The sequence below is a fragment of the Aplysia californica genome, unplaced genomic scaffold, assembly GCF_000002075.1.
Source record: "Aplysia californica isolate F4 #8 unplaced genomic scaffold, AplCal3.0 scaffold00215, whole genome shotgun sequence".
Lineage (NCBI taxonomy): Eukaryota > Metazoa > Mollusca > Gastropoda > Aplysiida > Aplysiidae > Aplysia > Aplysia californica.
In genome coordinates, this window is record NW_004797485.1 from 675169 (window position 1) to 698981 (window position 23813).

At 40.4% G+C, this 23813-nt stretch overlaps 2 protein-coding genes across 3 annotated transcripts in view; one reads left to right on the forward strand and one right to left on the reverse strand.

The window, feature by feature from the left end:
* The window catches only part of LOC101846141, an 8505-nt gene extending 2884 nt beyond the window's left edge, over nucleotides 1-5621 (forward strand). For both annotated transcript variants that reach the window (XM_005099495.3, XM_005099496.3), the window contains exons 2-3: nucleotides 2871-2977; nucleotides 4569-5621. In XM_005099495.3, the coding sequence (XP_005099552.1) occupies nucleotides 2871-2977; nucleotides 4569-5308 (847 nt within the window). In that variant the 3' untranslated portion in view covers nucleotides 5309-5621. The remainder of the gene's footprint in view (nucleotides 1-2870; nucleotides 2978-4568) is intronic.
* An 8422-nt stretch (nucleotides 5622-14043) lies between these two features.
* Nucleotides 14044-22987, reverse strand: LOC101846505. The gene is made up of 4 exons (XM_005099497.3): nucleotides 22801-22987; nucleotides 22010-22146; nucleotides 16537-16985; nucleotides 14044-15127 (listed from the first exon to the last, which is right to left on the reverse strand). The coding sequence occupies exons 1-4, from the start codon at nucleotides 22809-22811 to the stop codon at nucleotides 14675-14677; spliced, it is 1050 nt and encodes a 349-aa protein (XP_005099554.1). The 5' UTR covers nucleotides 22812-22987; the 3' UTR covers nucleotides 14044-14674.
* Between the last annotated feature and the right edge of the window lie 826 nt (nucleotides 22988-23813).

A 23813-nucleotide genomic window follows, 5' to 3' on the forward strand; every position in this document is an offset into this window, starting at 1 on the left:
ATCGCCAGCTGGAGCTCGCTCGATCTCTGCCGCTGTATCCGAGTTCGATACTTTCCTTGCCCCGCTATTATATCCAAGCTTAAGTAATTGATTTTATATAGAGGGATGAAAAGGGGGATTCCAGTAAGGTCCCGCTGTAGGGATAGTCCCGCTATTGCGGGTGCGGCTAGAGTTATGTTCCACTGTATATATATGGAGGCTCAAATCCCACCTCGTAAAGGCCCTAATTTGTGTCGATGGAGAGGAGGGGATGGGAGGGGACAGGGGGAAAGCACAAACATTATATGTGTGTTTTTTTCCATTTTTGTACATATTGATGTCTTTGTTGAGTTGTCTTACAGAAGAGTAAGTGCCAGGAAAAAAAGCTGTGAAACTGCATAGTGTGGGCTAGTGTTTTCAGTTTTCAACCTTTGTCTTTAGTGGGTTGCATGATCTCACAGAAAAGCAGCAAAGGAAAAAGAAAAATCACTTAGTTGAACTCAGATAAAGGCATTTAATTTTTCTGTATACAGTGGAGTCCACTTATAACGAGTCCGGAAAAAACGAGAAGTCTGTTATAAAGACACTATTCTCAAGCCCCGTTTTTTTCTCCTCTTTACCTTTGTAAATAAAATACGGCTATAGCGCTATCAGACAAACATGCGAGTCGGTTATACCGAAATATTGCTGCTGCTGTGCACAGTGCATAGGCCAATTATACATAAATGCAAAGCCTCGCCAGTTGAGAAACTTGTTGGTAATCTTGCGAAATAAAGGATAGGAGAGCCCATGTGCGTCAACAATGAAGGCCGGAGCAACCGAGTAGGGAGGGTGTGGAATGCACAGACACGCAGAACGCATTGCGTGATAGGCCAGCGTAAGCCTAATTTAGATTATCAAGGCCTACCATGCCTCTCACTTCTCCGATGCGGGGATGGAGAGGTCACAGCAATGTGATGGATGGAGCGAATGTGTGATGTGCGCAAGCAGACAGAATGCACCACAGGGTGGGGTGGGGTGGAGTGGGGTGGAGTGGGGTGGGGGAAAACACAGCGGGCAAGTTAGCCCAGAGCCTTTTCTTTCTGATGGCCAACACCGAGCTATCAGTCCACATTGCTAGATCTAACGCTAGAGAAAGAAACCTGATTCGATTTTTGCTCAAATAAGACCTAGAGGTCATGTTGAAACAAAATCATCATCAGGGGAGATAGCTAAAGGAAATAGACAGAACACCAAACTCATAGATTAGACCTATTTTACAGTTTCCCTTGAATTTATTACTGAATCCCTTATAGCGAGAATTTTGCTATAAACGGACATTTTGCTCCGGTCCCCTCCTTCTCGTTATATCAGGATTCCACTGTAGTATAAATGTCTTTTTGTTTTTTTTATAAGTGTTTTACAGCGCTTGCAACTGCATAAGGTCATATGAGCGCACGGGACACATTAAACATTTTCAGGTGGTAGGGTGTCGGACTAAGCCTACTCTCAACGATTTTCGGACCCCCAAGGGATCTTTAACTCTTCACTACCAGTCATTTTTGAGGTCGCTATTCCCTGTTTACCAGTCATTTTAAGGGTAATTTTTAAAAAATCACTGTTCTTTTGCTAATTAACATAGAGACTTGAAATTTAGAACATAGTTTACGAGCATAATGAAGATTGCCCTGATGAAATTACCGCTTTGTGTAAAAGTTACTTTTTTTTTCATCAAAAACTGCGTTCCCTTTGCCTTTCTTACTCACATCCTTCCATACTACTGCAACCCTAGATTTAGGTTTTGGGGCCCTACTAAACCTTACTCTTCTTTGCAAATTTCCTCACCCAGTTCATCATAACAATCTTCGACCATTTCATCGGTTTCTATGTCACTTTTGTCGTCAAATGTTCGAAAACTGTCAAAGACAAGCAATCTGCCATTGTGGGAAACGTAATGGTAAATTCAGTCCTAAGAGCGGTTGTCGTAAAAGTCAATAACTCAACTTGCGCAAGTCCGATTTCGGTTTCGTTTCTTTCTAATGAAAGATAATTGAATGGGCTACGAAAAGACGGACCAGTAAATCTACTGCAAATGGCGCTGTTTTAACGTGAGAAAAAAGTTCCAAAGTGCGAAACCACGAGGGTTGCGGGTGTGGTATCACAACGTCGGAGCTACTTTACCCGCAACAGTTGCGGGTGTGGTAGTGAGTGGGTTAATGTGGGCAACTATGGGACCTCTGAGATTTTTCGCCCTTGTCCGAGAAGGCTAGGTGTAGATCTTTCCTACCATAAGATCAGGGGTGTGGCTGAAAGACAGAAGTAAGAGGGAGCCAAGGAGTAGGAGTATGCTGCAGAAAGAGTCAGGAGCCGGGAGAAGGGGGGCAATGGAGGTGATGTGGGTGGGGGCAGAAAGTGGAGACGAAAGCAGAGGAAAGTACATTGCTAGAGAGCATGAAAGGAAGTTAAAGGAGACAATTTTAGAGAGAAAAATTTCCGTCGCTATTCGGATTCGAATCTGGGACCTATTGAATTGAGAGGTGAACACCTTAACCTCTAGGCCATGAGAGCCCCCCCCCTATAAATGTCTAGCATGCACATAGCGGGGGACACGCACATAGTGTATACACATACAGCAAACAGATGTTCAGGTCCTGAATTGTTTCTGTACAGTTAACTCCGCTTGTGTTGTACTCGCTTGAGTTTGTCTTTTTTTTCACTCCCCCAATTATATCAACTCTTCCGTAGTCGACAGTATGTGTATAATTTCTTGTACTTATATAACAACATTCGTACATGGTATAAAAAGATTTCTGTGACCCATGGGTTTTGCTCTTCATGTTACTATGATTTGATATTGTCGGTTACTACATGATTCTTTCTACTGAATGAGGACTTGTTGTTTTCTGCCACAGGTTAGCTCAACAGTGCCACACAGGCATCTCAAGGAAACTGCTTTCTCCTGTCAAGCACAGGAGTGTTGTCAAAGCGGGCTTTCCCTATGTGGATTTTAATGCACGAGGTATGAAAACAGGGGTCCAACCATTGTAGAATAAACAGTAGAGGTCTAAAGTCAATGTCTTTTAAGGTGCTCTTGAGACAACAACAAAAATAATTTTAAAAAATAAATGTGAAAAAAGGCACGGTCGGTAAATACCACCTCCCCCCCCCCCACAGGACCAGCTGGCTGTGCTATTTATAGCGCCCTGCTAGACATGCGTGCCCAATGATTATCTAGCTAGGCTTGCGTGGAGCGGGCAAGATGAAGGGTTGTACATCACAGGATCTATTGTTTTTGCCCCTAAAGTAGCAATCTTTGTTGCTTCCCTTGATTCTCTGACACTGTTCACGCATTTCTCGAACTACGGATCCCTCGAACTACCAAGGCCGGTTCCGACGAATTCGAGCTATCTGTGTTTTGGGCCTACTGTAAATCATAACGTACTGTTTTGGTTGAGATTCTTTTGTCTTTGAAAGAACAGCAGAAATGTAGTAAAGTATTTGCAGGTCAATCGAAAGTAGACAAAAAAAGAGGCAGATTGTCTTACTTTTACTTTTTCATCCTCTGTTGCCATTGAGTGTCGAGGGGAATCCATGAAGTTTTCTATGGTAGGCCAACTCTGCCGCTCTTTCAATTGAAATGTTGTAGTTTCTCAGGGTTCCTTTCTTTGCAGCCTGACTAGATGATGTTGTAGACTCTTGAGGTGGCTGACTAACACTAAGTGACTTTGGTGACAGGTGGCCAAGCCATATTATTTTTTGTTTTTTCATGAAATGAAGGCAGGACTCGATGCCAACAGTTGCCCTAACATCATTTCTCTGCCTGTCTCTTCTTTTCATGTTAAGGGTTTTGATTGAATTTTCAATGAATGATGTCCTAGTCCTACCCAACGCTGACCGGTCACCCATCAAATATCAAACGTAGATATCTAGAATTATGTTACTGTTACTGATATTGTTTTGGGTAGGTAAATATTATAGTAAAGCTGTCAACCTTTAACTTTAACTTATCGAATTATCTTTGTTTTAAAATCCAACTGACAAAATTGCATCCACCTGCAAATTGTAGGCATTCTGTAGATTTTTCACGCCCCCATTGATCAGAATCCTTCTTTCACATCAACCCATGTGTTGTTGACACGACAGTTCTTAGTGTGTGCCAGGGTCAAGAGAGGTCAGCTGTTAGGAGGTTGATGGTGCACGTGTCTGAGGGGTTGGCGGGGGGAGGGGGTGTAGGCACAAGCGTTTCGAGGATGGAAAGTCGACAGAGATACTGACAACACGTCACAATCATATCCACCCACCCCCCCCCCCCCCCCCCCCCCCCCACACTGGACAATGAAAGGCTATTCTAGACATTGATAGATTCATCTGTGTAATGAATTGTGTGCTGGTTTGTGGAAATAGACGTTGCCGTGTGCTGAGCCCTACATTGTGACACAGCTTGATGCTCACTCTGCTATAATGAACAAACACCCAGATTCAACGAAATTGAAGGTCAGGGCCGACAATTTCATTTTTTATATTATATATATATCCGAGTTTCACTGTCCAACAAAAAAATTATATAATCATATACCTGTATGTGTTTGTTCTTCTCTCTTTTTCCCCAGCCATGTTGCAGCCCTGGGGTGTCTTGAAGCTCTTGGAGTTGGCTCGCATAACCTGCTGGTTCGACAGTCAGGAACCATATATGGACTTTGATCAAATGCACAGATTGATATTCATGGCCTCAGCATCTCTACAGATAAAACCTCAGGTATATGATGTAGAGCTGGAGAAACGGCCTATTACAGTCGACTTGGAGCTAGATTATGTTGGCAAAACATCGCTAAAGCTGGCAAATAAAGTGTTTTTTCCTGGTCACTCTGAGCCTCTGGTACTCAGCGAGATGCAGATTGTGTTGGTTGACATGGAAACAAAGAAACCGGCTCCGCCCCCTCAGTGGTGGACCGACAAATTCTCGCGGGAAGTGAACGGTTCTGGGAAACCGCTGATACTTCCCAGCACTCCAGTGCCAACCGACGGGCAAATGGCAGAGGTAGAGGTGCTGGTGCTGCCCAGTGACGTAGACCCGTACGTGCACGCCAGCTCAGCTCAGTACATCAAGTACGTGGTGGAGGCCTACGTACGCTGGCACATTAAGGAGTACGGCTATGTGAACAACGGAGATCCGTTTCGCAATTTGAAGAGCATGTGTCAGAGCTTCAAGGGTGAGGCAAGTATCGGGGATCTGCTGAAGGTGAAGTTTTGGCCGAGTCCGGAAAATCAAGATTTGTTTCACTTTCACTTTCTGAAGGGACAAAATCTCATTCATGAGTGCGTTGCAGAATTCTATCCCTTGGAGAAGTAAATTTTGTGGTACCTGTTTTAATTTGTTTTCGACTCGCCGATTTCGCTTGGATGACTACATGTCCATGAAAGTTTAGGTTGAATTTGGAAAAAAGTGCTGCAGGGTTCAAATCACTGAATACCCGACATTTTTAGCTCTGATTTTTGCACCAGCCATTTCTGATTTCAAGGTGACACCCTTGCCGTTTTCCTCATTTTTAATTACCTGTCCACATTGCTATAATGAGCATTCGGATGCAAGAAAATTGAAGGTCAGGCCCGATGATTGAATCAGAATACAGCGCAGCCACTCTTTAACGACATCGTTGGGACCAGAAAAAAATGTCGTAAAAGAGAGTTGTTGTTATATAGAGGCAACCAAAAAATTACTAATGAATATAGGATAAAATCGGGACCTCAGCATAATGTCGCTCGCTATACAGAGGATGTCGTTATATCGAAGGTCGTTATAGAGAGGTTGCACTGTACAGTCTGTGCCGGCTTTAAGCACGCCAGCATAAAACACGTTCCGGACTCAAGCACACTAAACGGCTCTCACCAAATTTTTGCTATATAAATTACCTGCCTATATTAAGCACGGTAACTTCGGCTTCAGGCACGCTTCATTTACAAGACAGTCAATACTTTCATGATGACCCATCGAAGTTCGAACAGTCTAAACCGCAGCAGAGAGTGTGTTAAGAGAAACACAAAGAACGCAATTGATCGAGACACACCCACACGCTCGAAGAGGAAGGCAGATGCACACAGCCGCGCGCATGGGCATAGGATCTCGCCTAGGACAAAGCTATACTCAGACAACAAAAAAATACAAAGAGAGTCGTGGTGACGAGAACTGGAGGCTGGCTGCGATTTCACCTTTGACTCACGCTATCCATTAATCCTGATTGTGTATCACGCGTGAGGTGGGATGAAGGCGGTGGTAGTGGTATATGAATGTGACATGTGGCACAGCGGACAGTGGTACGCACAGGCAGTGTGTAGGCCTAGTGTGCTGTATCGTGACTCTCCGTCTAAATTCAGTTTTCATTTCCCTTTCGACCACAAAACAAAAACAAACAAGGAAACAAAAACTACCATGGCTGATAAAAATAACAGTGCACACTTTTGTGGAACCGCTATAGGCCTACTTACAATTTAAAGGGAAATAGCACGGGAGATTTTCTACATGAAATTCTCTGGTTTATGTCTACTTCGAACTCAAGCACGCTTCGGCCTTAAGCACGCTTATGCTTTCTCCCGATGACCGTGCTTATAGCCGGCATGGACTGTATTGATTTCAAGCTTAGCTAAAACATTATTTTATAATAAGTTTTATAGAAAGTAATTGCTCACACATATATAGTATATAGGGTGTCCCCCAAAAATATATTAAATGTAGTAGTGAACAGTGTTTGATTTTATCATGTAAATTTATACATTTTTTGGGGACGCCCTGTGTATATATATCATTGTGTACCTGTTACTATGGATATGTTTGTGAGTGCAAGTAGATTTGTGTACCTGTATGTATGTGAGTACACATGTGTTTGGAGGAGAGAATGTATGAGACAGTATGTGTGCATAGGTGAGGGCGCACAGGCATATGTGTGTGTGTGTGTGTGTGTATGGTTTTGTTTGCGTGTACGTGTGTGTGGTTAAGTTTGTGTGTGTGGTTTTGTTTGTGTGTGTGTGTGTTTGTGTATGTGAGTGTGTGTATGTGAATGTATGTGTGTGGTGAGAAACCAAAACAATGTACCAGCATTTGGACAATAAAGATTTATCTATCTTGCCTTATCTCATTGTTATTGATGTTCTAATAAGCACACCAGGGCTCCACTCAGTAACAGTCTTGGTTATTAATAACAGGATTTCTGCTATAGGTTAACAAAGAGACTTTTAATGAATTGCAGAGTCCAATCTCGTATCGTATAGTGAAAAGGTTCTTTTAACCCTATCCATACGTCATGTTTTACTATTGTATCCATACAACGTGTTGAACTCTGTGCCACCACTTTCCAAACAGGAAATTTACTAGTTAACCCGATCCGTATGCTTTGCATAGCGGTCTGTCAAAATTATTTTGTGAGAAATACTGAAAGTTTCAAAGAGATCTTAGTGAAGAATACAACCCCAGGTGTACAAAATGACCCCAGGGCGTACAGATAGGGTTAAAACGAATTGGGACAGGCATGTTCGGCTAGAGTGGCTCAACCATCGACAAAGACCTAATGCAAAGCCTATATGGACACCAAAAAGCAAGTTTGGTTTATGAGTACACACAGTTTGAGAGAGTGGAGGAACACACACTTGAAAAGGCTGTTCGTTTTATTTTGTTTTCCCTGTACAGTCGAACCTACCCTGACGGCCACCTCTATAAGACGGCCACCTGTACAAATGGCCACTTTTCATTTCCCCCTTGCGTTTTTTCTATATAATTTAATTGTGTAAAACGGGCACCTGTTCAACGCGGCCGCGGCCACCATATTTTAACACACAACCCCTATCACATTAAGCAATAACACCTGTCTTAGACGGCCACCTTAGTGACTCCATTACGTTTTGTCATAAATTGTGCATTGGCCCCTGGCATTGTGGGAGAGCTGTCATAATTCAATCACCTGTCGTTGTTGTTAGGTAGTCCCTCCAACCAATCATGTTGCGTAGGCCCCTCCCACTGTTGACCAATAGGTACCAATTTTCAGCAGCTGGTGAGGTAAGCGTGTGATCCCTCATACCCCATAAGCCCCGCCCAGAACTCGTACACAAATCGTAAGTGAGATGAGTGGTCACTGTTTACCCAGTCTGTAACAAAGTAACAATATGATCTTGTGACAGAAGCATCGCTCGTTCTCCAAGGGGTGGCGACCCATTAGTTTGTTTTAACATGGCACTCGGTCTTCGTCGTCTGGTACATTTAGTTTTATTGTCACCCTTGCGCAAAATCAGCAACAAAATAAACATTACAAACAAAATACAAAGCAACAACAACAACAACAACAACAAAATCAAGAACAATGCGGCCACTTTCGATTGGGACCTCAGATTTATGGGAATGGTTTGTTTTCTTCATCTTGATCAGACCTGCCTAAGACTAGGCACTTCAGTGAAATTTTCAAACTTCTCCGAGGGTACTAAAATTTGGATTATTGAAAAGAGCTTGGCTTTCTGTTTTCAGAGCTTTTCAAATTTTTGTGCTATCTTTGTTAGTTTAGAAGCAGCGACCGTTTTTGTGAATCAATTTTTGCCCTGATTTGGCCAAATTTTTGCACTGCATTTTGTGCCACCAAAACTCGAAATTTTGCTTCACAACGTCATAAAATCCTTAATAATAGTTGTATCGTGACCATTGAGGTATCATTTGTTTGCTGTTTTATGTAGAATCAATATATAAAAATAAAAGTCAAGTACATTAAGAGTAAAATTCTATTTACCGTTTAATTACGTCATAATCGTGACGTCGGGAGTCCAATGCCTATTATCTCAAAAAAGAAACGGGCACACTTTCCATAATAATGGTCCGATTTTCAAAAGAAAAACGTCTCTCATTTTGTTTTAAAGAATTCTGTAACTTGCTATTGGGGAAAAATGATTAAAATGGAAAGCAGTTTCAATCTTACATGCATAACTCAAGCAGGAAGTTGGCGGGTGCTCTGGGGTGTGGTTTGTTCCTTTTTCCCCTATTAACAATCAACGGTCCTTATCTCTCCTCGTTCTTTTCTGTGTATGTTACTCTCTTGTAGCACCTCTAATCTTCGGAGCTTATATGACCTATTTGTGTTGCAAGTGCCGTTAAACTCAAGCATAACACAGACTTGAAGAATATGAAAAAAATTCAACAAGTATGGTATAAAGCGGGAAATCACCATAAAATATGACAATTACTGAGGGTCATCATATACAGTCCCCCATCATTGTCACATTATCTTTGTCATCCATGGTGTTTACATATATATATATATATATATATATATATATATATATATATATATATATATATATATATATACACACACCATGCAATGACTAATATCCCGAAGAACAGGGACATCAGTTCTATGATCAACTGAGTGACCTTTTAAACACCATGGATGACAAAGATAATGTGACAATGATGGGGGACTTTAACGGCAGAGTGGAAACAAGGAAGACGACGTGGGAGAGATACATGCGGCCACACAGTGACAGGGAAACAGATCAAAACAGCAATGGAGAAATGCTATTACAGTTGTGTGCAGAACATGAGCTCGTCATATCAAATACCTTCTTCCAACGCAAAAGGAGTCAAGTTAAAACTTGGTACAAATGCAATGATCTAAAGATAGCATCACAAATTGATTTTATCCTAGCCCAAAGATCGAAACTGAGAAAAACAGAGACTCAAGAGTGATTCCCATCTACATCACAGACACTTACCACAGACCAGTCATCATGACTATTGACACACCAAACCGGAAAAGGCCAGAAGCAAAGAAACGATGAGAAGTCGTAAATCTCAGAAATATAAATGACAATAACAAGGATAAGATACATGAACGTTTGAAAGATGTATTTCACAAATTTCCCCCAAAATTGGGAGATATGGAAGAGGAAAGGAGCCACTTCAAAGCATGTGTGTACAGAGCATTAAAAGAAGAGTTGGGCACCAGGAAAACAAAAGGGCAGAAAAAGAAAACAACTATATGGTGGAATGACCAAGTGAAGGAAGCCGTCCAACTGAAGAAAAAGGCATTCAAAAAGTGGTAGAAATCAAAGACGGGGGAAGATTACATCCTATACAGAAAGGACCGCCGCTATACATCAAGGGTAGTAAAAGAAGCTAAGTAAGAACAGATCCTGGTCAGTATATGGAGAACAGCTGGTAACAAAATGTAAAGAAAACCCTTGGGAGTTTTACTAGAGAGTTAAAAAAGCATGAGGATGCAGGAAGAACCATTCAACCAAACTAAAATAGTCAATGATGAGCACGGAAACCCCTATTTTTAGAAAGCCAAAGATTAAGGAAAGATGGAAACGCTATTTCCAGGAGCTGCTGATTCCTACAGCAGAAACAAGAGCAAACAGCTTCTCACCGAAAGAAACCACTCCAGAACCATCAATACTGCAGAGTGAAACCCAACCTGTTATAAAGAATAGCCCCACAAACAAAGTGATAGGCGTTGAAAACATCACAGCAGAAGAGATCAAACTATACGGCCATATCGGAGAACTCTGGCTATGGGGGATATTTAACCTGGCCTGGGCGACAAAAACAACACAAAGCCTACAGAGGAATATCCTTTCTCAGCCGTGTGGATATAATGTTTGCTAAGATACTGGAAATGAGAATGAGACCAATTGTAGACACTCAACTCAGTGAATCCCAGTTTGGCTTCAGAAAAGGCAAGGGCTGTACTAACGGTTTTTTTGCATTCGGACAGTTGTGTGAGACTGCCACTGGACATGACAAGACCTCAATTTCGTCTTCGTGGACCACGGAAAGGCGTTCGACAGGGTAAATAGATGTCAACTTTGGGAAGTCTTAGAGGTTTTAGTAGAGGTTTTACGGCACCCGCAACTGCATAAGGTCACATGAGCGCCAAGGGGTGGGTGTCAACAGAGAAGTCCTTACAAGGGATTCAAACTTACTCTGCTCACCTTTCTAGCTTCTACAGCACAAAGTCTGCTTAGACTATCAAGGCACCCCGGAAACAGCGGGTCACAAGAGTGTGACAAACATACAAAAGAAGTAGAGGAAAATGACGAAAGTAAGGATTAGGAAAGAAAAAGGCGCAGTTCCCTGTTGTAGTTCAGGCATAGTTATGATTTACAATTCTACTGTGCATTAGAACGTCCCCTATTTTGGAACGGCATAAAGACACCTCAGTCAGTGGCATCGCCCCGGGGGGTAGTGTTAGAGTAATATGGTGTTAAAGGACAATTGCTCAAGAACATCATGGCACTTTATAAAAACAGCCTGTGTGCCGAAAGGTTAACAGAAGGACTATCGGACTGTTTCCCCATCACGTCTGGGGTGAGACAAGGGTGTGTTCTCTCTCCACTTCTCTTCATCATTTACATGGATAAGATCACGAAAGCAGCAAATGAAAACATCAATGACTGAGGGAGCTTGTGTTTGCTGATGACCAGAGTACATTAAATACAGATGAAGAGGAATCACAAAAAACACACCACAAAATTAATTAATGAGGAATATAAACACCTATACATAAAAATCTTCATTTCAAAAACAGAAGTTATGAAGGCAAGAAAAAACCCAGGGAAACTCAACATCCTTATTGACGGAACACAACTCCAACAAGTAGAGGAATTCAGATATTTGGGAAGCATCTTCTCACTAGTTGGGCGTAAGGACAAAGAAAAAGTACCATGAAGGCAAATGCAGTGACCTACCAGCTAGCACCCCTTCTCAGTCACAAGAACATCCCAACTGAAGTGATATCCCCAGCTCATCAATAGAATCTTCATACCAACATTAACATACCAGTGCCAAACATGGTCTCTAAACAAGGCATGAGAAAGGAAAATCAATGCACGCGAAATTAGATGTTCCTGCAAAACCACCAACGTCACCAGAGGAGACCGCATAAGGAACGAGACCATACGTCTACCAGTAGTAAATTTACTAGAGCGTCAAACAGTCAAATTGTTCGGACATCTAACCAGAATGCCCCAGAAACAACTAGCGCTAGAGCTTACCACACCTGCGAATCCGGCTTTAAATCAAGAGGAAGACCAAGACAGACCTGACTGGAAGGGGTTAAAAAGGCCCTGGAACAATATAATTAATTAGCATATCTATCACAGACGCCGAAACCTGCACCTCCCCTCGACATCCTAAGGATACCAGAGGAAGGAAAAAGTAAAATAAAGTAAGAACTGAGGAGCAAAAGTGCTCACTTTGTTGCAACTGGCATCTTTCTTCAGGGTTGTTTCATCCGTGGAAAAGAGTAATAGGCTTACACAGCTAATGCCGTGAGTCGTGGAAGGATGGCGGCGGTGGCGATTATAAGACAAATAAGACAAGAAGGATATATAATAGAGGAAATGTATAAAGTTGAAGAGCAGGTAAAGTGGGATGGAGAAGAAAAGAGAGGTACGGTTATGAAAGTAAGAGGGGAGTGGGAACACACGAAACCACACACAGACACACACACACACACACACACACACACACACACACATACACACACATACACACACACCCAGAGAGAGAGAGAGAGAGAGAGAGAGAGAGAGGGGGGGGGGCGGGCGGGGGGGGGGGGCATGTAGTGGATCCCAAAATCCAGTACATAGCATTTTTCGTTCTTGTTCATATGACAGAAAAGAAAGAAAATCTGGATCGGTACTAACAATAGACCTAAGAAACTTTATCAAACAAATAATTGCATAAGATACTTTAATAGGCGTCCCTATTTAATTTTGGACTGTGTTAACAACACTAGTCGCGACTCTTCATACTAGATCTAGGCCCTAGGCCTACGCAATGAAAGGCTTTGGGCAGGGGAAAAAAGGAGGGAGGGGGAGCTCAGTGAAAAGGAAATACTTGGGTCTAAAAAGTCTCGTTTTCTTTATACTATCGAATGAACTAACGCACAATGTGAGGTCAGTGATTATAAAACATTACCAAAATTGATTAACTTTTTGAACTAAAGTTTAAAAATCTCTTGGCGATGTATTTCCCTGTCTCGTACATTTCAAACAATGAAGAGAGGGAGCCAAAAGCTGAAGGCGAAAATGTGTGACGTCACGACTCTGCGCGATGTCGCGGTGGAAGGGTTCAGCTAGATTTTTGCGGATTTGGTTGATAAAAGGGTAAGACAACACTAGCCAAGGTAAGACTTCTACGATAACCATTTAAACGTTTACTGGAAGAACAAAGAATGGTTTATCAACAAGGGTAGTTTGAAAAAAATATGACGAGAAAATTTATCAAAAATCAATGGTTAAAAATTGTCTATTTTTCAACTTCAAATATTTCGAGACTCATTAGTCGCACATCGACCTGGAAAGAAGCGTTTTGAAGGCCATCCACAGGTCTTTAAAGACATGTATCGGACTTGAATGTTGGTCCCCTAAATTAAACAAAAATATGGGCAGTTTGAACCCACTGTCGCGATGAGACATCATGTCCGGAAGCAAAACCCTATGGGACTTTCCGAAGCCAAATGACGCCATAGTGAGCGCGTTCACAGAAGTGCCTACTGAGTTAGACGGCCACCTGTCTTATACGGCCACTTTTCTCCTTGACAATGGGTGGCTGTCTTACACAGGTTTGACTGTATTTTGTAACAAAAATGGGAGGACAAAGTAAAAGACGGGTACGGTCTGAATCCTGATATGTGATGTTGTAGCTACATAACGTACTCACAACAGGCATTATGTAAGGTACATTATTTAACTTCTGGCTAACCCTTCCAACGGAACAAAAACATATGTGAGGCATTGTGGTGAAATCAGGAACTCTTCAAAATAATGAAATGAAAAAAAAAAGGCATTTTTCCACCAGTTTGGCAATTTTAATCAAGATTTTGTTTCTTGGCTAAACACCTTTTATGTTCATATGAAAACCCATTTCCATATGAATTTTACTGAAAACCCTTGTTTTTATTTACTTTCTACTTTTTCCTTCCTCTGGTATCCTTGGGATGTGCAGGTTTCGGTCCTGTGCTAGGTGTGTAGCGTCTATGATAGATATGTTATGTTGTTCCAGGACCTTTTCAACCCTTGTTTAAAGGCACAAAATATAATTTTCAGTTTTCAAGGATCTTAAGCTTTATTGAAGCTACCAAACCTTGGTGGCCATTTTCTCATTAATTTAATCACTGAAACCAGGAAATCCCACCTTCTTCAATAGCAAATATCTCCACTTCTGTTCAAGCTAGATGGATATTTTTTTCACTGAAAGTGAAAGCAAGGTAAATGAATTAGCTTTCAGATGCTACCAATAACTCCGCATACCCAAAAATTGACGATCACCTGATTCCGCCACGTCGTGACACATATTTCTGCCAATTTCACTTAAACTCAAATATAAAGGCAACAACTTCATTGAGCTGTTCAACACACAACTCGACCTCAGTTAAGAATTATTCATGTACATCAAGACAATAGGAATAAAGCAGCAGTCACATTCTGGTGGCTTATATAGAAATCTTCGTGTTAAAAGTGAACTTTATTCTAATAGGGAGATATATAAATAACATTTTTCTCTGATCATGTTTACATGGACCCTGTCTTTCTTCTGCCATAGGACGATATGTTTTGTAAACTGTACTGCTATGAAGCTTCGATTGTGTTTAACTTTACAGTTTAGAAAATGTGACTGCCTTTTTTTTTCACTCTAGTCTTCATGTAATATTAGATAAATTAACACTTGAGCTGACTGTCACAACTTGGAATCAGACGCTGTAGGAAAGTACTCGAGGGTCATTTGCGCCAGCAGTTGGTCCCCTCTGTTCACGTGACACCGCACCACATTCATCTCTCCTGCTTGCTGCCACAAATGTACATCTATTGTCTCCCCTTCCTTACACTCTTGAAAGTAAACGATGCGGAAAGTTTTCAAACCGTTCTTGACAACATCTTCTGAAATACCCTGAAACACCGAACTGCTTAATTCATTCGACTGTGGAGATGGGGAGCCAGAAATATCACTGGACGTACCGGTAGATCTACCGGTACTGGAAAAACTTGTCCGTGTGTTGCTTTCACTACTGGACTTCTCCCTCGGCAACTGTGTGGCCCCAGACACTAGGGCCTGATGCAAGGCATTGGTGGCGAACCGTGCGTAGCTGGCGTAGTTTGTATGTTGGTACCAGTCAGTGTCCGACCATGCCACCTGCAAAAACAGTTTAGTTTTCATTTAAGTAACAGTTTGACCCCATTTACAACACAAATAGTTCATACAAGTGCAGAAGATTAGAAGGTACCAGACTACTAGCAGTATCTTTTAAAATAAATAATAAATGGAGGAGAGATAAGAGCAACAGATGTTTGATTGGAAAGAAGTCAATCACACCAGAGCACCTGTCAATCATCCACACAAAAACAGAGGAGACAAAGAAAAAGTGTCGGACTGGGAAACATTATCTTATTCCATAAAATACAGTGGAAATAGTCCAAGATGGCTGCGCACTGTCAAGGCGAAAAGTGACTCTGAGACTGGTGGAAGTCTTGGACAATGTTCTATCGCAAGGGACTGGTGGCCATTAGTTAGAGCAGATTCTACTGTCCTGCAATAGGAAACAGACCGAAGAACGCAATAACCGTTTAATAATATTATTTTATGATAATTTCGCTAATGTTGTGAATCCATGAGATGGAAGATAGTATTGTCCGTTTTCTACTACACACGTAAAGTGGAAACCAGATATAACAGGGATGGTGGGACCAGAGAAAAAGTCCTGTTATATCTGATCCCTGTTAAATCAGAAACGCAAGGGAAGTAAGCATTTGTGGACTAATCCAGTTGTATTTATTCATGGGTAGTTTCCTTTGCCATAAGTAGGCCTACCCTGCGCACGACACATGCGTGCGTGTAGCTAGGCTCAAAGGGCTTGATCGAAGTCTGCAGCACACCGCAGCCCTCTCTTGCTTCACCCAATGCGTGTGTTTGTAGTGGTGTGGCATGCGTGGGCTTGCTCCTTCACTGTGTTTCTCTCTCTCTTTTACTTTTTACCCATTGTTAATGAGCCTTTGTCTCTGCTATAACTATAACCAGTGGGGCTCCGATGAGGCCCTGTCACTGCCGATAACTTCTTATAGAGACAAAGAGTAAGAAAAAACTGGGATATCTCTGATACTACCAGATCCCTGTTATTATCAGGCCTGTTAAATAGGGTTTCCCACTGTACATTGTACATCTATGTAAATCTTCGAAAACAAAAGGATAACCCCTCAATAAAATGCCATTGCTATGTAGACATTTGAAAACAAATAATTCTGATTTTAATCAAGATTATCCGGATCACTGTCCCGCTGTTTTTAATAAAATGGTTGTATAGAAGGTTGTCTTACACTACTTCCACAATGTCATTATAATGTAACAAAACCACAAGGGGGGAAAGGAAAGGTGGCCTTATATACAGGTGATTGTTTTGTACAAGTGGCCTTCAGAACAGGTTTGACTGTATTAACAAAGAACATATTATATGGATCTATCTCATTCCAGTCCAATTTCTATTTTCAGTCACCTAGGCTTGCATTTTCCCTAGACAAATAATCTATGATAAAAAGATGCTTCCTTACCTTCAACTGATAGATAAACGTATTCCCTGGCTTTGCAAATCTTTCCAGTGAGAACGGCTTCTGGAGAACCCCTTCATGTCTATATTTGTCACGAAACGGTTCTGGTAGAGGGACTGGCTTCCTGCTCACTTTGTCAACAGTGACAAGTTGCTTGACGTGAGAGAGCAGAAGTTGTCCAGTTTCTGGGCTCAGCAGTTCCACACAGACGGAGACAGACGATGTGCCAACTCTCCCGAGACATAAGCGAGCTTGCAAAGGCCATTTGGGCAACATCTGGTTTTGCATGGCGCGAGTCATTGAGAATTCAGCTGACTGGACAAAGAGCAACCTGCCTTGTGTGATGGTTGGCCATGAGAAGACGGTGCCTCCCCCGGGCATCAACTCCGAGTAGAATGCATAATTCTGCACATCTACAGTAAGTGTCAACAAATCGGAGATATCAACCTTGCCTGTCAAAGAGAACAAAAATCAAAGTAAGATAACATAGATCAACACTGGACGCATTTTTACTTGTGATGAAATATGTAGATCAACACATGAATTTAAAATTAAAAGAACATTTTCAAAAAAATCCATCAAATCTTTTTTACACATACCATAACAACAGATTTCAAATTGGTGAAAAAACAGTTCAAATACCAATAAAGTCCACCCACAGACACACATTTCTAAAACAGTAAAACCACATTGAATTTAAAACAAGCTTCACACATCAAATGAAATTTGCTTTTAAAGGCATAGTAAAACCTCACTGATTTTATTGGGATCTGGTTCTTTCCAGCCGAAGTGTAAAGATTACCTTGCTTTATCCCAGCGCGATAATCCGATAATCATTTCTATAACCCTATCCAACTTTATTTTATGTCAATTTGCTTCTCACCACAAAATACTAAAGCTGCAGGAAAGCTATCTCTTCTGAACAGACATAGATTCACACCTGGCCCCGCGGAAAATTGCATTTTTGAAATAGAAAAATTGCAAAAAATTGCAAGGTAAACTGCCTAAAAATTGCAAAAAATTGCAACCTTCCCATCCCAGGCGCATTAATACGGGCATTTTTAGTTTAAAAAACATGACAATTTTGAGTACCGGTAGCATAAAAGCAGCTCAGCCTTTTAAAAAATCATGACAAACAATACAAATTCATCAAATTAATGTTATTAACAACATTTACTAGTGACAACAAAGGAGTACGTTAACAATTAAGTTATCGACCAAACATAATATGATAACGCGTGACTCAAAATAACGGAACCCTCGGTTTTTCAAATTCACACTTACAATGAGTTTTTCTTAAATCACAAAAATACTTTTCCCTTTAAGAATAAATCACCATCTCTCTATATCTCATTACAGGGAAATCGGAGAAGACCAGGATATCAAGGGGCACAGGGTTGGTGATTTAAATTTTTTTTTTTAAATGATTAAAATTGATTTTAAAAAATTTAAATCAGATTCTTTAGATTTAGATCTAAATCAGATTTTTCGGATTAGAATTATTTTTTTTAAATTGTCGACACAGTTCGGAATTTTTAGTGGCTAAAAGTATGTTCTTTTACTTTAAAATGCATTGTCTTTATTTATTTTAACTAATGATTAATTTAAGCAACTGCAAAAGAAAGCTATAATCAGCTACATCAGTGAATTATTCATGGCTACAGACAAACAATGAAGAAAATGTCAGTCTAAAAGGAAGGGGGGTAATTATGCATAGATAAACTTGCTTTTTATTACTACAGTGTGTGTGTGTGTGTGTGTGTGTGTGTGTGTGTGTGTGTGTGTGTGTGTGTGTGTGTGTGTGTGTGTGTGTGTGTGTGTGTGTGTGTGTGTGTGTGTGTGTGTGTGTGAGTGCGCTTGTGTTTGTCTAAAAAAAAAAAAAGAAAGTGCTAATTTCAATTATGAAAAAAAAGTCAATAGAATACTGTAATATTGTGTTTCTTTTCAAAATCTTCAATCCCAAAAAACTGAATAGGTAATTTCAACATGATCTAAATTGTTGGTCGTTGTAATAGGCCTACCGTTAATATTGTATGAAAGTGATTTACTTTCAAAATTCCTTCAGTTTCCATTTAGTTCCTTGCATTATGCAATAATATCTTAATTATTATTTTTGTCACATTGTTTGTGATATATTTGTTAATGTTTTTATTCTCCTCAGTCAAAATTGATTTGATCTGACATTCAATAAATTATAAAGTTAGCAGTTAATAAATCTAGACATTTCCTTACTCTGTGTGTGTGTGTGCGCGCGCGCGTGTGTGTGTGCGTGCGTGTGTGAGCATGTGTGTGTGTGTGCGTGAGTGTGCACGTGTTTCTGTTTGTCTAGAAAAAAAAGAAAATGCTAATTTCAATTAGGAAAAAAAAGTAAATTGAATACAGTGGAAACCATATATAACAGTAACAGGCCCCGTAATAACAGGGATCCGGTAATAACAGGGATTTTTAAAATCCCCGTTTTTTCCAACTCTTTTCCTCTATTTAAAGTTATCGGCAATAACAGGGCCTCATCGGAGCCCAACCGGTTATAGCAGGGATAAAGGCTAGTTAACAATGTGAAAAAAGTAAGAGAGAGTGAAAGAGAGAGAGAAAGAGAGAGAGAGAGAGTGAGAGAGAGAGAGAGAGAGAGAGAGAGAGAGAGAGAGAGAGAGAGAGAGAGGACGACCGGTCAGCCTAGATCTAAGCCTACTTCTTTCATTATGGTCACCAACGATGTCAAGCGCAAGAGAAAATGCCTGCAATTGACAAAAAATACTAAATAATCCAGACTGTCCACAAAAAGCAAGCTCCACTGGCAGAGATTTGTCGTCAGTTCGACATTCCACAAGGGTCGATTCCCACCATTACAAGGATAGACACAAGAAAGATAGTGGCAGCATACTCCAATGAAAAGTTTGCTCTGGATTGAAAGAAGATGAGACTACCTGATGCAGATGCTGTGGACCAAGCTCTTCTGATGTTGGTGCTAAAACTCCTGTTCGTGGGTACTTGTGGCCAGCGAAACTACCCATGAATAAGTACGGCTAGATTAGTCTACAAATGCTCACTCTCCTTGCATTTAGGATTTAACAGGGATCGGATACAACACAGGACTTTTTGTCTACTCCCACCATCCCTGTTATATCAGGTTTCCACTGTACTCTATTATTTGACAGTGGCGGGGGAAGGGGGGGGGGGGGGAGCAGACTTTTAAGCATAATTATTATATTGAATACTAAACCTTATATATTTGTTTTATAAAAAAACAACAAGGAAAGGCATTCTAAAGGTTCGAATATGTAAAAACTGAATGAAAATACATTTTAAAAAAGTGATTTAAATCACTTTAAATTTTAAAAATCAGAGCTGTTAAAGTACTTTTTAAAAAGTACTTAAGTATAAATTTAAGTACAATCTAAAAAATGTACTTCTATAAATGTACTTGAGTACAAGTACTTTAAAAAAAAAGTACTTATGAGTACATTTTGAGTACTTTCTGCTAATATGCTAAAACACTTCAGCACTTATGCAAAACATCATATTTTATAACTTATCCAGTATATTTGACAAATTAGGCTATTTATTACTAAAAATGTAAACAGTATACAAAGCATTTGAATATACAATGTACGCACTGAACGGTGGAAATGGTCCGTGAAGTTGAACAAAAAACAACCCAAACGAACAGACGCAACTAGTGGGTAAGTGATATTATGAATAGAACTTGTTTGAGCAAGACAATGTGATCAAATGTAAGTCAGTCCTAGAGGTCAGAAAGTTCTACAGAAAGAGTATCCAAATTGAAAAATGTAGATACAAAGTTGCTCTTAAGAAAACATAAAATTGATGAAAATGGCCCGCATAGAAATGGAAAAGTGCATTGAATTCTTCATTAACAAATCCTCAAGGAATCAATGTAGCCTTAAGCAAAAACCACCCAAAAAAGTTTAAAAGAAATTTAGGCAGCCTAAAAATTGTTAGATACACATTGAGAACACAGTTTCAGTTTCAATTGATTATAGTGGTCTGACAGATTTTGGTCACACTGTGTAGTCCACGGTGCCCACGGCAAACCAAAATACAATAGTTTCCTAGAGTCTAGTAAGTGTAGTGTACCGGTAACCAAAGATTCTCTACTGCAGTAGTCTCCGCCTAAGATCCCAGTGCTCGGAAGCAAGGAAAATATGGGATCTTAGCAAACGAAGCCAAGGAAGAATCTACAGTGACCCATGAACTGACGTGACCCTTGGGTGGATTTATGACATATGGCAAGCAAAGAGTGGTCAACCTTGATGTCCCACCCCCCAACCACCTTTGTTGTTACGCACCATTACGATGTGACCACACTAATTAAAATTCAGGTTGTCTCGCAAATTCGGGAAAAACTGCTTTCAATGGTCAGGGAAGAGTTCACAGTTTGATGTGATCCCGCCTGGAGCGAACTTGTAGGCCCTCCCACCCAGGGAGTGATGTAAGTTTAGGTGTGAGCTCAGATGCGAGTGCGATGTTTGGGGAAAAGAAACGCATCGGTCAGTTCACACCTTGGTGTGATCCCGTCTGGAGCAAACACTGTACCGTTTCAAGGAGTTTTACAACGCTTGTGATCACATTCACGATAGTGGCTGATCTTTGAGGGGACGGCCGTTCTTTGATCTCAACTTTTAACTCTTGGCGGTTGATCGGGTTTTTGTTCCGTAAATTATGATCAGAAATGCCTGCACTTACCCTTTCATTAAGCTACCAAAGTACTCAAAATGTACTTAAAAAGTACTCAAAAGTACTTTTATAAAAAGTATCGGAGTACAGTAAAAGTACTGGTTTAAAAAATGTACCGGAGTACAGTTAAAGTACCGAAAATTGTAACGTAAGTACAAGTACCGGAGTACCTGTACTCCGTTACTACCAGCTCTGAATATTATAATATAATAATTATATCTGACTCTGCGCAAATTGAATTCTGTTATATTATAATAGCCAGGTTCATATATATATAAATTACTTTTACACTTATTGACTTATTGACAAAAAAAACGAGGATTTGATTTATGTTATATATCCAAGTTCCTCTAATAACAGAGGCTGTTATAAATGGGCTGGACTGTATATTATTACCCTTGAACACTAGGAAAACATTCTTGACTTCCCAAGAAGCACTTCATTCGGTGCAACCAGCTGATGAGCGCTCAGACACTAACAAACTGACATGATCTTTTGCTGTCAATAGCTGAGTACCCATTCCCATCTTAGTGTGAAGTGAAGAAAATTTGTGTAAATTTAAGTACCTTTCTTAAGAACACAATGTCAGGCCCCTGCATGATGAGGTTCGCACCCATCAGCCTAACCACGAGACCACGGACGCCAACAGGTAATTATCTTTGACACGTTGTCGTTAGGACAGAGTCGACCAGACTTTGACTCAAACAGAGATCTCCACTAGTCTAGAAAAAGAAATGTTATACACAGTGAAAAGAGAGAAACTTTACAATTCAATACAAACCATAGTTGTCAAAACTGGAAATACGCAAGCCAGGGTGAAGAAATGTAACCATAAGAGGTTTTGTGGACACGTGGAAATTGCTTTCTCCATTCTTGAAGTTCTGTATAAACTTTCTCCAAAGTGGCCAAGAGCTTGTTCTAAATGTAAGGGAAAAGAAAAAAAACATCCATTTCTCAGACAAAGAAAAAAAAGTTAATTTTTTGGTGAGTGTATTGCACATCATTATCGTGAACTGGACAAAAAAGATTTGTCAAAAATACTCATGCTTTCTAATGTGATCTCACAATATATTAATTTTAAAATAACTAACAAATCCTATGATGTCAATATGCACCAAATTTAAACAATTTCTTGGTAAAGAGATTCCAGCGATTTTATAAAGTTCCAGGCCTTCTCTTCATTCTTGTACTTCTCAAAATAAAAGTTAAACCTTAGGCCTACAATAGTTTTTATCACGGAATGCAGTTCCCTGTACTTTAACGAATTATATTATTATCTGGGCGCTATTACTACAACTTTAGATCTAGAATCTAGATCTAGACTATATTCCTTTTTTTCTTGGGGTGGGATGGGGTGGGGCAGGGTGCGGATTCATGAATATCCCAGCACAGACAAGGTCACTTGCCTAGATCTATATCTAGAGATCTAGATCTAGATCTAGATATATATATATATCTAGGTGTCGCGTAATTTGCAATCACAGAGAGACATTCAACAACATCAATGATCATTAGACGGAGTTTTGTAAAATACCACATTGAGTCATAACAAAAACAGAGAATGAAACTTACTGATAGGCCATCGGGAAAACCCTTCGTGGCAGTCGACAGCAGCCCAACAGAATATTTTGGAATATTTTCACTCAAGGCGAGTGCAATGAAGCAAACAAAAAGAGTCGTAATCCGAAATGTAGAAAGCAGAAAACTGGACTTTGGTCTTGTTTCGACGGAGACTGCTCCGACTGTCATGGAACACATATTGAACTTTGACCTTGACCAGTTGCCACGGACACCTGATTATAGCGGAGACAAAGAAGTAGAGACGCACCACTCCCATAGATGTACACTATAGCAGAGAAATACTCTCTGACTATAGTTTAAAAGGGGGTAACTCTATGATCACTCCTCGATTCAGGCGAGACTGGGGTTAAGCATCCGGTGAAAGTTTCACGCCGTACAACTAATAGTCTGTTCCTCACAACCGAGGAATCACCTTATTGTTTTCATAGTAAATTAAGCAAGGGGGTTTGTCTGAATGGGTTTTTAACACCATTTCTCTTTCTATACAGTCACTAATTCATTCCCAAATCCACTCATGTAAGAAAAGATGGAGTCAGAAACATTCTAGTAATTCTAGTCAAGATTTTGATTAAAAATTCAAAACATACCATAATGCATGTTTCCTTTCGTTTTAGTAGAGGTTTTACGCGCTCGCAACTGCATAAGGTCTTGTGAGCGCCAAGGGGTGGATGTCAACAGACGAAGTCGTAACAGGGAATCAAAATTACTCTGCTCACCTCTCTAGCTTCAACAGCACAAAGTCCCCTCTTTGGGAATGGCCTAAAGACACTTGGTGCATGTTTCCTCTCGGTCAGTATAATTATTGACCTATCTTGGTCTCGTCCCCTTTCCTTATTCCTAGCCGCATCTCACTACATTAGTGCGCACAATATGCCAAATCTTTTCTATTCTTCTACTTTAACTTTAACTCCCTTTTCTACTTCTTCTTCTTCTTCTTCTTCTTCTGCCTCCTCTTCTTCTTCTTCTTCTTCTTCTTCTTCTTCTTCTTCTTCTTCTTCTTCTTC